Source organism: Panicum virgatum, chromosome 1K (assembly GCF_016808335.1).
Source record: "Panicum virgatum strain AP13 chromosome 1K, P.virgatum_v5, whole genome shotgun sequence".
NCBI lineage: Eukaryota > Viridiplantae > Streptophyta > Magnoliopsida > Poales > Poaceae > Panicum > Panicum virgatum.
This window is the reverse complement of record NC_053136.1, coordinates 39,087,538-39,099,786: the sequence shown is the minus strand read 5'-3', so window position 1 is coordinate 39,099,786 and position 12,249 is coordinate 39,087,538. Positions and strand designations below refer to the sequence as shown.

Below are 12,249 nucleotides of genomic sequence, written 5' to 3'. Positions count from 1 at the left end.
TATATATAGACATATAGTAGTGACAAAAACCGCTGTAAACATAACAAGCTGGCTCGACTCGACTTGTTAGGCTAGGCTCGCAAGTGCCACAACCTACAGCTACTGACAACGAACACTGGATGAAGCCATGAATGAATTACTTAACTGCATGTACATCACTGAAGGTCGTTACCATGATTTTAGCTGCGTCAAAATTAAAAGAAAAAATTTCAATTTACTCGCTCCAAGTATAGCTAAAGTCTAAATAACCCCCTAAACTATAACTTAGTTCAATTTACCTCCTAAACTATACAATTTAGTTCATTTTACCACATAATACAATATGTCTTATTTTTTTGTTTCTCCATACACAAGATTAATTTTAATTTCAAATTTTGCAGGGTAGTAGTGCACATCACAATGCATATTTTAAAAAATTATTATAATTTATTTCATCATTTTTTTCATATAAGTTTGAACTCCAATGATTAATTTGTTATTAAATATCCTAATCTATCAATATAATGATAAAATATTATGATGCATATATGTTTTTAACATGTGTTATGATGTGACTATAGTTCTATAAAATTTCAACTTAAAACTTCACCTATGCATGGAGAAATAAAAAATACTAATTGTATTAGGGTTAGGGGTAATTTGAACCAAAAGACATAGTTTGGAAGGTAAAATAAATCAAATCATAATTTAGGGGTTATCCGAACTTCGTCTATAGTCGAGGGTTATCCGTGCTAGTCTAGGATTAGGAACAGCACACACAAACACAGGGCCGGGGTTGAATTATTCTGCCATATAAAGGCAGGCCCGTTGGCCCGGTCCGCGTCTGATGATGCACCCGGGTGAAAGAAACAAGCACCAGCACCACCACCCAGTCCAGCAAGAATCCTACATCCCACTACCGAGTAGTTCGTGATAGCTTAGCTTAACCTTTTCTTTACCCAGGCCAGCTAGTGCTCCCCTCTCCCCACCACCACTACCATCATCAGCTCCCTGCTCCTGCCCTCCTTGCTAATCACGCACGCCTAATGCCTCCTCCGTCCCCTGCCTCTCCGTCCTCTTCTCTTCCATATATACATGTCCCAAGGATGCTGGTTGCTTCAATTCCATGAGCTAATAATAACCTGATCGAGCAATCTCGTGTAGTGTAGCCAGCTGCATCGATCGTTCCCTTATATATACTACCTGTGAGGCTCCGCCCTGGTCGATGATGGCGTGGCCGAGGCAAGGAAGAAGCCCGCACAAGCTAGCAAGCATACTGGGAGGTGCCATGGACATGGCGCGAGCCGCGTGACCCAACAAACCTAGCTAGGGAGTGAGATCAGGAGCGTCCGTGCACGCAAAGATCGATCGTGGAGGACTCGAGAAGGTTCTTGATCGATTGGCTTCTTGCTTGCTGCTCGATCGATCGCCGGAGGACATCAGCATCATGTGGAGCCTGGTGCGGCAGGGCCTGCGGTGGGGGCGCCGGCGGCGGACGGCGCGGGTGGTCGACGAGAGCGCGCTCGGCGGCGACGACGGCGCCGCCGCACCGGCCGTGGGAGGCGCGGCGGTGGCGGCGACGACGACGCTGGGCGGCGCGCTGGCGAGGGCGCTGCTGGCGATGGCGTGCGCCATCCGCTTCGACGGCGAGGACGGCGGCGCCACGGAGGAGGCGTGGGCGGCCAGCGGGTGGCGGCCGCGCGCCGACGAGGTCAGCCACCTCATGGTGCGCGAGAGCATGCGCTACGCCATCTACGCGTAGCCGTGCGTATTTGCTTGTGTGGTACTAGCGTACGTAGGATTCTACGTCCGTATATACATACGTACAGCGTATCCACGCATGTACCATTGGTAGTGGTAGGTGTTAAGCATATGTACTTAGGTTGAGTTGGTGCGTAGAGGTGTAGAGATCGAGTACTGTATCTCGTATTATTCTTGTACGTATGTACGCAGTGGTCACTACTAGTAGTCTACTAGTAGCATATAAAGTTAAAAGTTCCATGGTAACTACTCATTGTTCCCTTTTCGTGGTGTTTGGCCTTTGGAGTCTTTGTAGTTGTAGGTAGAAGAAGTTTCTGTGTTTCGAGAATATGGTCCAAAAATATTTTGCTGCTTTGACAGATCTTTTGATGCATGAAGACGACAGGCATGATCCATGATAACCTATCGGATGTCGCAATTCAGAAACTTCCCATGTTTCATTTGTAATTTCAGCTAAAAAAATACTACGAGTTTTAAAGTTTCGCACCAAAAGGTTGGTTGTCGGCCAAAATATTTTTGCCTTCGCAAAATAATGCTCGATTACTTCTGGCCCCGATGACAGGTCTGCCGTGATAAGTCGTCGGCATGCCGAGATATGGGGAATTGAAGTTGAGGTTGGGATCAGAAGCGGAACACTGTAGTTGCCTGATATATAAATTGTCCAAAGTATGTGCAATGTTGTGATGATAAGGAAGCAAAGAAGTGTAGAATTTTGAAAACGAAGAGAAATCTTACATCGATCTACTCCATCCGTTCCAAATTATAAGACATTCCAATAATTTTGGAGAGACAGCAATCTCAAGTTTGACCAAGATTATAGAGAGAAATATAAAAATTTATGATATCAAATTGATGTACTATAAAAAAAATAACTAATAAAAAATCTAATGAAACTTAGTTTATATAATAAATATTATTATTCTATTATATAAATTTGGTTAAATATAAAAAAAAATGACTCTTAAAGATTGTTGAAATGTCTTATAATTTGAAATGGAAGGAGTACCTTTTTTGAAATACACTGTACTTAGGAGCTGCCATTTCAACATGTGCCACCAGATGGTAGAAGGTTCGTGAGCCTTGACTTAGGCAGCACCGCAGCAGGGTTGCTCATCGTGCATTCCTCGTTCAGCAGATCGGACCTGACGGTGACCGCGCAGAGAGGCGAGCCAAAATTAACGGCTGTGCCAGAAGATCCGTTGGAGATCACTTAAGGCTTAGAGAGAGAACCCCTAGTCTGAACAGATTTGAGGCCCATGGTTGGTGCCTCCTGTCAGTTCTGGGGCGAGGGCATCATCATCAGATCATGCTGAAATGTCGATCGGCATGAGTCACGCCGCATGACATTGAAGCTCTGAAGAACGAACATGCCGCTCAGAAATCTTTACTGACGCAAAAAGGCTTGTGGATCTATCTCCACGAAGAGCATTCCTGATTCACCAACATCGGTCGACCCAGCGGATCTTCAATGCAAGTGCCATCTCTCCATATCTTGATGAATCTAGATTCGAGCTAAAGATAGTGCTTGATTGATTACCTAGTGCCGCTGGTAGAACCTAAGCTGCAGGCAGAAAGTTCAGAGAAGAATGTCGATGGTGGTGGGGATCAGACCGGTGGCCAGCTAAACACGGACACTGTCTTCTTCCTCTGCTACATGCGTATCACTAGCTGCTGCCTGATTTGCCTGCGCAGGTAGGGCAGGGGCATGCACCATCCAATATCCATGTGTGGTTGGTCGACAATAGCCTGTGAGTTGGTGGTAAGCCGTGGTAAGCCTTTCGATCACAAGGGGCTTTCAGATAAGGATTAGTAGACCTCGCCTTCAGGCCCTGTCTCCTCCTTTCAGGCTTCAGATTAGGATTAATGGAGGAAGTCATCACGATTAGTCAACGCCAGAGCTACCTCCATTTGTCGGCATCATCATTGCGCAAGTCAGCACCGGAGGTACCTCCATTTGTCGGCGTCATCATTGCGCAAGTCAGCACGGCGAACGCGATTGGTTCGTTGTTTCTGGGGTTGAGATGGATGAGCTGGTGGCGACGAACAAAGGTGGCCACCAATGGCGATCAGTACCATATCCCAGGACACCATGGGGGCAGCTTGCCACCGCTTGAAAGGCATTTGGTGCAAAGGTCAACACTCCAACAGGAGGATCGCTACAGGAAAGCTTGGGCTTATTATATATTTGTCATGGATGGTGCATACATTTTGTCGCTTGTGATGGAGGAGGATGGCCCTGTTTTGCCTCTCAAGTTTAGAAAAATTGACTTCTGTTTGTCTCACACAATGGACACTTGGACAGGGTGACAATTGTTTAGTTCAGGTTCAGGTAGTATACTTGCTATGCACGGTTTGTAGTATTTCATTCTTCAGATAGTTTATAGGGCAAAAGATACGGACAACAGATCGAACCGAAACCTTCTTCCTGTTCAGTGAACTTCACCTGATTTCATGGATCACCATTGCTACTTCATCTTTGCCTCATCTTAAGCAAAGTGTCCTCATTTCTCTGATACCACACTGCCCGGTGCGGCGGTGCGGCTTCTTAGCTCCTCTCCCCATTCCCTTGCAATTTATACCATGGTGTCTCTGGTTAGAATCCGCAAGACTATGGTAGATACTTCACCATGTACTAGTACTACACACTGGCAGTGGTATTCAGATCATCCATCTGCAGAGTAAGGTGACAAGTTATTTCAGAAGGATGCTGGCAAAACATTCTGATGAACTAACTGTATCAAACATGCTGAAAAAGGCTGAGCAACAAAAACACCAGCAATCTAATCTACCGCAACAAAATTGCATCACTAGCTTTCTCTCTCTTTTTTTCAGCAAACACTTGCATCACTAACTTGCGCGCACGCAACGTCACCAAAGAATTGGAAACCATATCCCGAATCCCGGGCGAGATTCAGTACGCGCACTGCACAAGCAGAGAGCTAGTGCGCCACGAGAACGAAGGGCGCGGGAAAAAGGAAGGAAAAGAGAGAGAGGCACTCGCAGTCGCACCACGGCGGCGCCGCCCCGCTGCCGCCGCCGATCTGAGCGTCTCCAGGACACGTTTTTCACCTGTCAGGGCCTCAACCAGCCCTTGCGATCAGGAAGGGGAAAAAAAAGATAATTAGTAAACGGGTGAGGCGGATCGCACTTTCAGAATTCTGAGGCGGCGATGGCGGATTATTACCGTTGGTGTAGTCCCGGCAGTCGTGCTCCCCGACGACCAGGCCGGTCGGCCACCGCTCGCTGAACCTGTCGGCGGCGCCGACGGCGTCCCCCTCGCGGCAGTGCCCGACGAGCCAGCACCGCCGGCCGGGGACCCTCCGCAGCGTTCTCCTCCGAACCACGCCTGAACATCCATCATCGCAGGCAAATCTGAATAAATATCACCGTTCTTGGATTGCGAACCTCGTCTCCCCTGCATGAATGAATCGATCGAGATGGCCGGAGAGCTTTCACCAGGTATCTCGCCCCGCGACAACACCGCCAGCGCGGCGGCGACGTCCTCGGGGTCCCGCGGCTGGAAATCGAAGACCAGCGCCTGCGCCCGGGCCGCCGGGTCGGGCCGGAGGACCACCATGAAGTGCTGCAGGTCCCACAGGCCCAGCGAGAAGCCCGCCGACATCAGCAGCTGGCCGGGGCCCTTGGGCGCCCGCAGCGGCACCGCCGCCACGTACACGGCCGTGGCCGGCGCCGGCGTCGAGGCGGCAGGCGGCATGGGCTACGGGCGGACGGGCACGGCGGCTGGCTGCGGCAACCGTGGCCACACGCGCAACCCACGGTTCGTAGTGAGCGCAGCAGCACCGCGTCCCGACGGAGGGTGGACGGTGATGTCCAGCTCCACTGCTCCAGCCATTTTGGATGCTGATTGACGGTTGCTAGGTACTCTGTGCATCATCTCAAACGAACAATACTTGTTGCACAACTTGAAATTGAGTTATCAATGGCTGCTCCAGACTCAATTTTCAATGATCGTCTCGTAGTCAATACTCGGTAACACACCCGTGACCGGCCAGTCAGCAGCATTTTTTTCTCACAGCAAATCATACCCGTCACCCGCCACAGCCAGCCGAACAGAACATGATGATCGCTCAGACTACATACTAGATGTAATACCAAGTACTCACTACTTATTGAAATGTGAATCTTACTGCCTTTTGAAACCTTCAGTGGAAATCTTAGAGAGAGAGAGAGAGAAATGCTATTTTTTTAGAAAAAAGCAAAATATCTAACCACTAATCAATATATGGCAACCTTCATTGATAATGGCAGTTGGGTTTACTTTGGTCTAAAATATTACCCATCTTTACCATTATGAAGGATTAGCCTAAAATAACCCCTGTATCTATATCCTAATTACCCACATCTACCGTTATAGAAAAAATTAGAACCAGCATAATTTAGATCCTATATCTTTATCTTAATTACTCATATCTGCCATTGCAGAAAAAAAAAGATACGGCCTAATTTAAATATTTATAAAATTTAAGTCTATAAAATAGTACCAGTCATATCTACCCTAACTATCCTTCTTAATCTCTTCTTATTTAAAATTTAAATCCGAGAGTCTATCCAAACAGCTAATCCGAAATATTTGTACATTTATCTATGTATAAAAAGAGATGTTGTCCTTTTCAAAAATAAACTAGGCGTATAGCCCGCGTATTTGCGCGGCTAGTATTGAAAATTCAAAAATTTGCATGTGTATCCTTACTTAAAGGTCATACTATTTTTTTTACCATACATCATCCTGTTCATTATCGTAAATTATGTCTTATTGTTGATTGAAACAATTCAACTATGATCTACCTATAATAGCAATTTGATTTGTTGAGCTTTAATAATATTATGCAGATAATTATTCTTATTTTCATTTTATTTTGATTGATTGTTGTTAGCTTTAGTTTTTATTAATAGTTTTATTAATAGTATATATTTGTAACTGATGCATAGCTAAATGGTATTTTATATTTAATTTTTCATAATGGCATTGGTGGGTGATTTTTAATTAGGCACAAGGGTATTTTAGGCTAATTTTTATCGTAATTGTTGTGGTGGGTAATTTTTATTTTTCTATTTTTCTCCGATTAATGTGGGAATGTCTATGTCTTGAGAGCGAACGTGAAGGCTCCATTTATTGGCCAAATAATAAGATAATAGATTTTGATGCTTTTGTGATGAGCTACATGTCGTTGTGTTAACCTAAATAATTGGCACTAAGATAGAGCTAGGCTTACTAGCGCATTAATCATGATAAATAATTGGCACTAAGATAGAGCTAGGCTTACTAGCGCATTAATCATGATAAATAATTGGCACTAAGATAGAGCTAGGCTTACTAGCGCATTAATCATGATTGTGATGTATACAAGTTAAAGTATATTTATTTGCAAAAGAGTTAAAATATATTAAAAATGTATTATGGTGTACAAATAAAAACTCTATTTACATAATTCCATCATTCCAAACTATAAGTCATTTTAGTTTGTTCTAAATTAAACTTCTCTATGTTTGATCAAGTTTAGAAAAAATTGTAATATCTACGGTATTAAACTAGGTTCGTTTGATAAACTAAAATATATATCCATCTATATTTTCCATAAACTTAGTTAAAATTAGATGAATGTTTTAAAAATAAAGATAAAACAAATTATAATTTAAAACAGAGGGTGTATTAACTAGGGACATGTAACTATAAATTATTTAACGTGTAATTGCACGGGTTGGTAGGCTAGTTGTAACAATCAGAATTCAAAAGCACGCTGACTGTCAGGGAAAAAGATGACCTGAACACTGAACAATGTATCACCACACATATGTACCAAAATGTTGATACGCGCAGCACACATAAGTGCCACCGTTGGGGTATCAAGCTGAACATCCACATCCCCCGAATTCCGCAAAACAAAAAGAAAAAAGAAAAAAAAGAATTGCTACATGAAGTGGTGGAAAAGAATAGCTATTAGCAGCTCGATATGCATTCATTAGAGATCTAACGCCCCATTCCGCAATGTGCAGGACTATCTTCAAATCAGGAGAGAAGCACATAGCACCAGCAATGTGATGAGGATGGAGGCATCGGTCTTCATTCTGAGGGCAGCATGGGAAGGCGTCGAAGCTGTGGTGGTGTTGCTGACCGGAGGTAGGGGTGGTTCTGCAACGTCAGAGTCTGTCAAGAGCGGCATTGGGGCTGCCGCTGGTGGCTGAGCACCTGGGTCCATGACTGAAAGGATGCCCCCTGGCTGCGCAGGCCGCATAAAGTCCGGTGCATTCTTTCCCATGCAAGAGTTCACTGCAGAAATTAAAATTCAATGCACGAGGTTAGCAACAAATTCAGTGACAATTGCATGGATCTGAAATGCTTAAGGACAAGGTAATACATGAAAATGTAATCAAGAACATACATTTGTATCTGTGAGCAGTCCCAGGGAAATCTGTGATGACTCCATCCACTTTAGCACCTTGCACATAACCATTGATCTGTGCCGTGGCGTCTGAGAAAAAGTCATACGGTTGAGAAACAAACTCATTCATGAGCAGATAAACATAAACTGGGAGGCCAGAAGATTGAAGGGATGTGACGAGATTATTGGTCTGGTTTGTCAAGAATTGATTGGTTGTTGGGAAAATGGATTTGGTGCTGACAGAAACAGCACTGGCAAACTTCTTAATGTCTGCAAGGGAGGAAGGCGCAGCATCTCTGACATCTTCCTCGATCATGTAGACAAGGTCATACTTGGTTTCCTGCTTGAACTTCACTAGAACTGAGCTGTTCGTTGACTGGATCATAACTTTCTGGGCAGTCTGTTTGCTGTAACCAGAGTCATCAAGGGCTTTGATCACTGCATCTACCACACCAAATCCAAGCTTCTCTGCCATGAATGCAGCACGCTGCAAAAATCAAAAAGGGAATAAAACTGAGGATGAAGTGCTCATCATTGGAGTTATGGAACTGTAAAGCCAAGCCATTTAAAAGCCAGCACCGCAATTAGCTAAATGTCACTCAAATTAGGTTCATACTAATTATAACCCAGCATGCGTTATTAAATTCTTACCTCTACAGTGATCATGATTCCAGACAAATCCTTATCTTTTGCAAAGGCCAAAAAGTCTGATAGTCTCATGAAACTCCCGGCATTCTTGTTTCTTGGATTTCTATATAGTTGGAACTTGCTCAATGGGTTTGATATCATGGCTGTAAATATGAAAATGTCAATCTCGAAACAAATGCACGAAAATTGTAGAAACATCACAGATGGGCCATTGATAGCTCACTAGGTAATTAGTTGTAGAACAAGAAACAAAAAAGAAGTCAGATAGACTTACGCTTCAGGTTCTTCGAAATATCATCCCAAGTGAGGTTGAAGGAAAAGACTCCAGGAACAGGCTTAAGATCTGTTATGGTAACTGCTGGAGTGGCAAATTGTGATGTTGCAACAGTAGTAACATCCATCAGGTCAATGGAACTCATGCATATTGGTATGCCATCTTTGGTCACTTGAACAGGACAGTCAATGACATCTGCACCATCAGCAACTGCCTTTTGGTAAGCTTGGTCAGTGCAGTCTGGGTAGTCACCACTGGCACCATTGTGAGAGATTACTAGAGGTTTAGCTGCAGCATCAATGTGAAAGCTGAAGTTCAATAACATTACTATATGGGTGAAGTTAAACATATCTGACAAGGGAAGCAAGCATACCATGATCTATCTTGCTGTCGTTAAGGTTACTAAAGCAACCTGCACAGATAAAAAAAAAAAGAATCAAGACTAGCGAAAGCCATGATCCATACTGCTTCTTCTAACTTGTTTGAAGATGCTTGAGAAAGTTGAAAAGTGGACCATTATTATATTCAAACTATTATGAATGAAATATCAAACTGACAAATATGCCAGGTTGATTACATTAAGTGGCCAGCAAATATTTTCTTATTGCATCATGAAGATACGATAAAACGTGGACTCACCGACTGCCTCTGAAGGGGTAATAGGGAAATCGGACAATACACCATCAACAGAGAAGGCACCATTATCAATGAAGGAAAGGTATTCTGTCAATGGATCATAGCTGTAGTTGTAGCTGATAGCAAAGTCATTTGCAAAACCAGCAGCATAGACTTCTAGCCCTGCTTTATGAGCATCATCAACGACTGAAGTATAGGACAGCAGATAATTATCAGGTGTGACCGGCCAGATATAGTTTTTAGGGACAAGTATTCCAGAAGCAAAAGTCTTGACGAAAGTTAGATTTTTCAACATTGAACCATATGTCTGGTTTGTAGATGGCTCAATAGAGCGTTCATCAAGAAATCGGAACACAAGCTTTGTCTTCTTGCTAACTCTTCCAGATATGCTTGTGAGGAAGTTCACTTCAGGCGATGAAATGTAGTCAACGATGTATTGTTTTGTTAGAGATAGGATATAGCTTCTCATGTTGAGCTTAAACTGGCTGTAGAAACTGTCAAGCTGCAATGTGCAGAAAACAAATGTTCAGGTGAGAGAAATCCCAATTTGTAGTTCAATGCAAGTGATTAAGTTTGAACCCTACCGGCACATTTAACCAAACAGCAGGGACCTTAAATTGGGACAAAACAGCATCAACAGGAACTATTGGCCATAAACCATCGAAGTAATACGGACGGGACAAGATTGATTGCTTCACTGTAAACAACAAACTGAGTTAGACAAGCAAGACAGATTCATTGGTAAAGTAACAGTATAAGATTATATGCACAGACATCGGAATGTTTTTCTTCGAATGTACACAGAAGAAGAAAAAAAAGCTTAGTCTATTAAACTTCAGAAGATCTAAATGCTCAAGACATTAGCAAAGTACAAGTTTGTGATTGTACTTACAGGTTACATTTTGCAGATCAGTGATTGTAAAGTCGACAGAGAACCAGCCTGCTGTAGACACACCATTAACATTGTAGGTCTTCTTCCCCTGTGGGAATTGATCAGATATGGTGGTGCAGTTATCCATATTTATGTTTGGAAGGCAGATGCCAACGGCATCCTTGGTCAACCAAACATCGCACGAGATGGCTGTGTCAGGAGAGCTAGCAATTCCAACAAACTGATAAGCATTACCACTGGAATCTGGAAAAAGGCCTGAGAAGCCGCCCTTGGCAATAATTGCTGGAGCCTTGCCTGAAACAATGAGATGATTGTGAGTAGACTTGAGGAAGGCCAATAGGCCATAAGCGCACTGCCATAGGAGGTAATTGATAACCCAAATTACCAGACGGTCAATGAGCATGACCCTCTCAGATTACCAGCCATTATCTCTGTTAAGAGTGAAATCAAGCTCGAATTCATATCCATCGAAGTGATCCATTCTTCTCGCAACAAACAATCCCTATGGGCCATAAGCAACCAACCGAATGAATAGTAAAATGCCTACAGCTAGTTATGTTACACGTATTTCTCACTAAGGGGTGACAATGATTGCTCATAGGCTTTGTACTAGAGCATGGATATGTAAGATAATCCCAAAGAGGTTGCTATCGTATCCTAACCAAATGTCATTCAGCTGGAAAGGCTACCGTGGAAATTTTCTAGAAAGTAAAAAAGGTAAGCATCATGGCCGGCCCCTAAGCTACCAATCAGAAATCTACTAGTTCCCAAAGAGCACTTATGACCAGCAGAACTATTTTGCTGGAAAAAAAAATAGAAGCTTGAGCTTCGATAGTAGGAATAAAAAAAATGCGCATCCAACTTGTTCTCGTCCTAAAGATCCAGCTCAAACAGCAGTACAAATTGCAGTTTCCAAGAAAAAACTGATCTTTAAGCGAAGGGTAGCAGCAAATCGGCCCAGATAGACAGATCACATACGCCCATGCTGCCGAACCTTGCAAGAAAGGAAGTGAGGCACAGCGAATCGAGCCTACCACTCAGGGTCTTCCAGGTGGAGCCCTTCTGCGCGGCGGCGGAGCCGAGCGAGAGCAGCAGCAGGAGCAGGGCTGAGCCAAGGACGGAGCAGGCGCGGCTGCTCCTCCCCATTGCGAACCGCCACCTACAGGACCACCGCCGGCGGCGTCAGCAGCAGCAGCAGCTCCAGAAGCTCCGGCTCCAAGAACGCCCGCCCCCCGGGGAAGAAGGGGAGGAGCAGGGGGGAAGAGGGGGCGGGGAGGCGAACCAGGGAGGGAGGTAGGAAGAGCAATGCGCGTCCGGCGGCCGCGTTGGATTTTTAAGACCGGGAGAGAGACAAAGAAATGGAGACGGGGCGCGATGCGATGATGCTGCTGAGCTGTGTCCCGTGTGTGATAGGAGCAGGGTTAACCTTACCGACCGGTCCGGCCAAACCGGCGCGGTCCAGTACCGGTATACCGGTCCGGTTTGGCCGAAAACCGGTTGGTATCTGTGGAATTTAAATTTCGCAGTTCAACCGGTTCGTACCGGTATACCGGTCGGTTTGACCGGTTTACCGGCCGGTTTGATCGATAACTGGCCAAATTTAATTTTTTTTGGTTTAAATTCAAATGCCCGCAAAGTAAACTAAATGAATGTTTGTA

General features: G+C 44.3%; 2 protein-coding genes across 3 annotated transcripts; one reads left to right on the top strand and one right to left on the bottom strand.

The window, feature by feature from the left end:
- Positions 1-826: 826 nt before the first annotated feature.
- LOC120706782 lies at positions 827-2,000 on the top strand. Its single transcript, XM_039991514.1, has one exon. The coding sequence runs from the start codon at positions 1,427-1,429 to the stop codon at positions 1,739-1,741; it is 315 nt and encodes a 104-aa protein (XP_039847448.1). The 5' UTR covers positions 827-1,426; the 3' UTR covers positions 1,742-2,000.
- Positions 2,001-4,041: 2,041 nt separating this feature from the next.
- On the bottom strand, positions 4,042-11,967 carry LOC120706769 (glycerophosphodiester phosphodiesterase GDPDL3-like). 2 transcript variants are annotated; one of them, XM_039991502.1, is made up of 12 exons: positions 11,626-11,954; positions 10,592-10,885; positions 10,284-10,396; positions 9,703-10,201; positions 9,437-9,475; positions 9,064-9,351; positions 8,793-8,932; positions 8,142-8,628; positions 7,857-8,029; positions 4,925-5,278; positions 4,750-4,830; positions 4,042-4,411 (listed from the first exon to the last, which is right to left on the bottom strand). In XM_039991502.1, exons 1-11 carry the CDS (start codon positions 11,735-11,737, stop codon positions 4,813-4,815), a joined length of 2,517 nt encoding a protein of 838 aa, XP_039847436.1. In that variant the 5' UTR covers positions 11,738-11,954; the 3' UTR covers positions 4,042-4,411; positions 4,750-4,812. The 2 variants fall into 2 exon arrangements, with proteins under 2 accessions (XP_039847436.1, XP_039847427.1); XM_039991493.1 differs by lacking the exons at positions 4,042-4,411; positions 4,750-4,830; positions 4,925-5,278 and having other exon boundaries at positions 7,476-8,029; positions 11,626-11,967.
- Between the last annotated feature and the right edge of the window lie 282 nt (positions 11,968-12,249).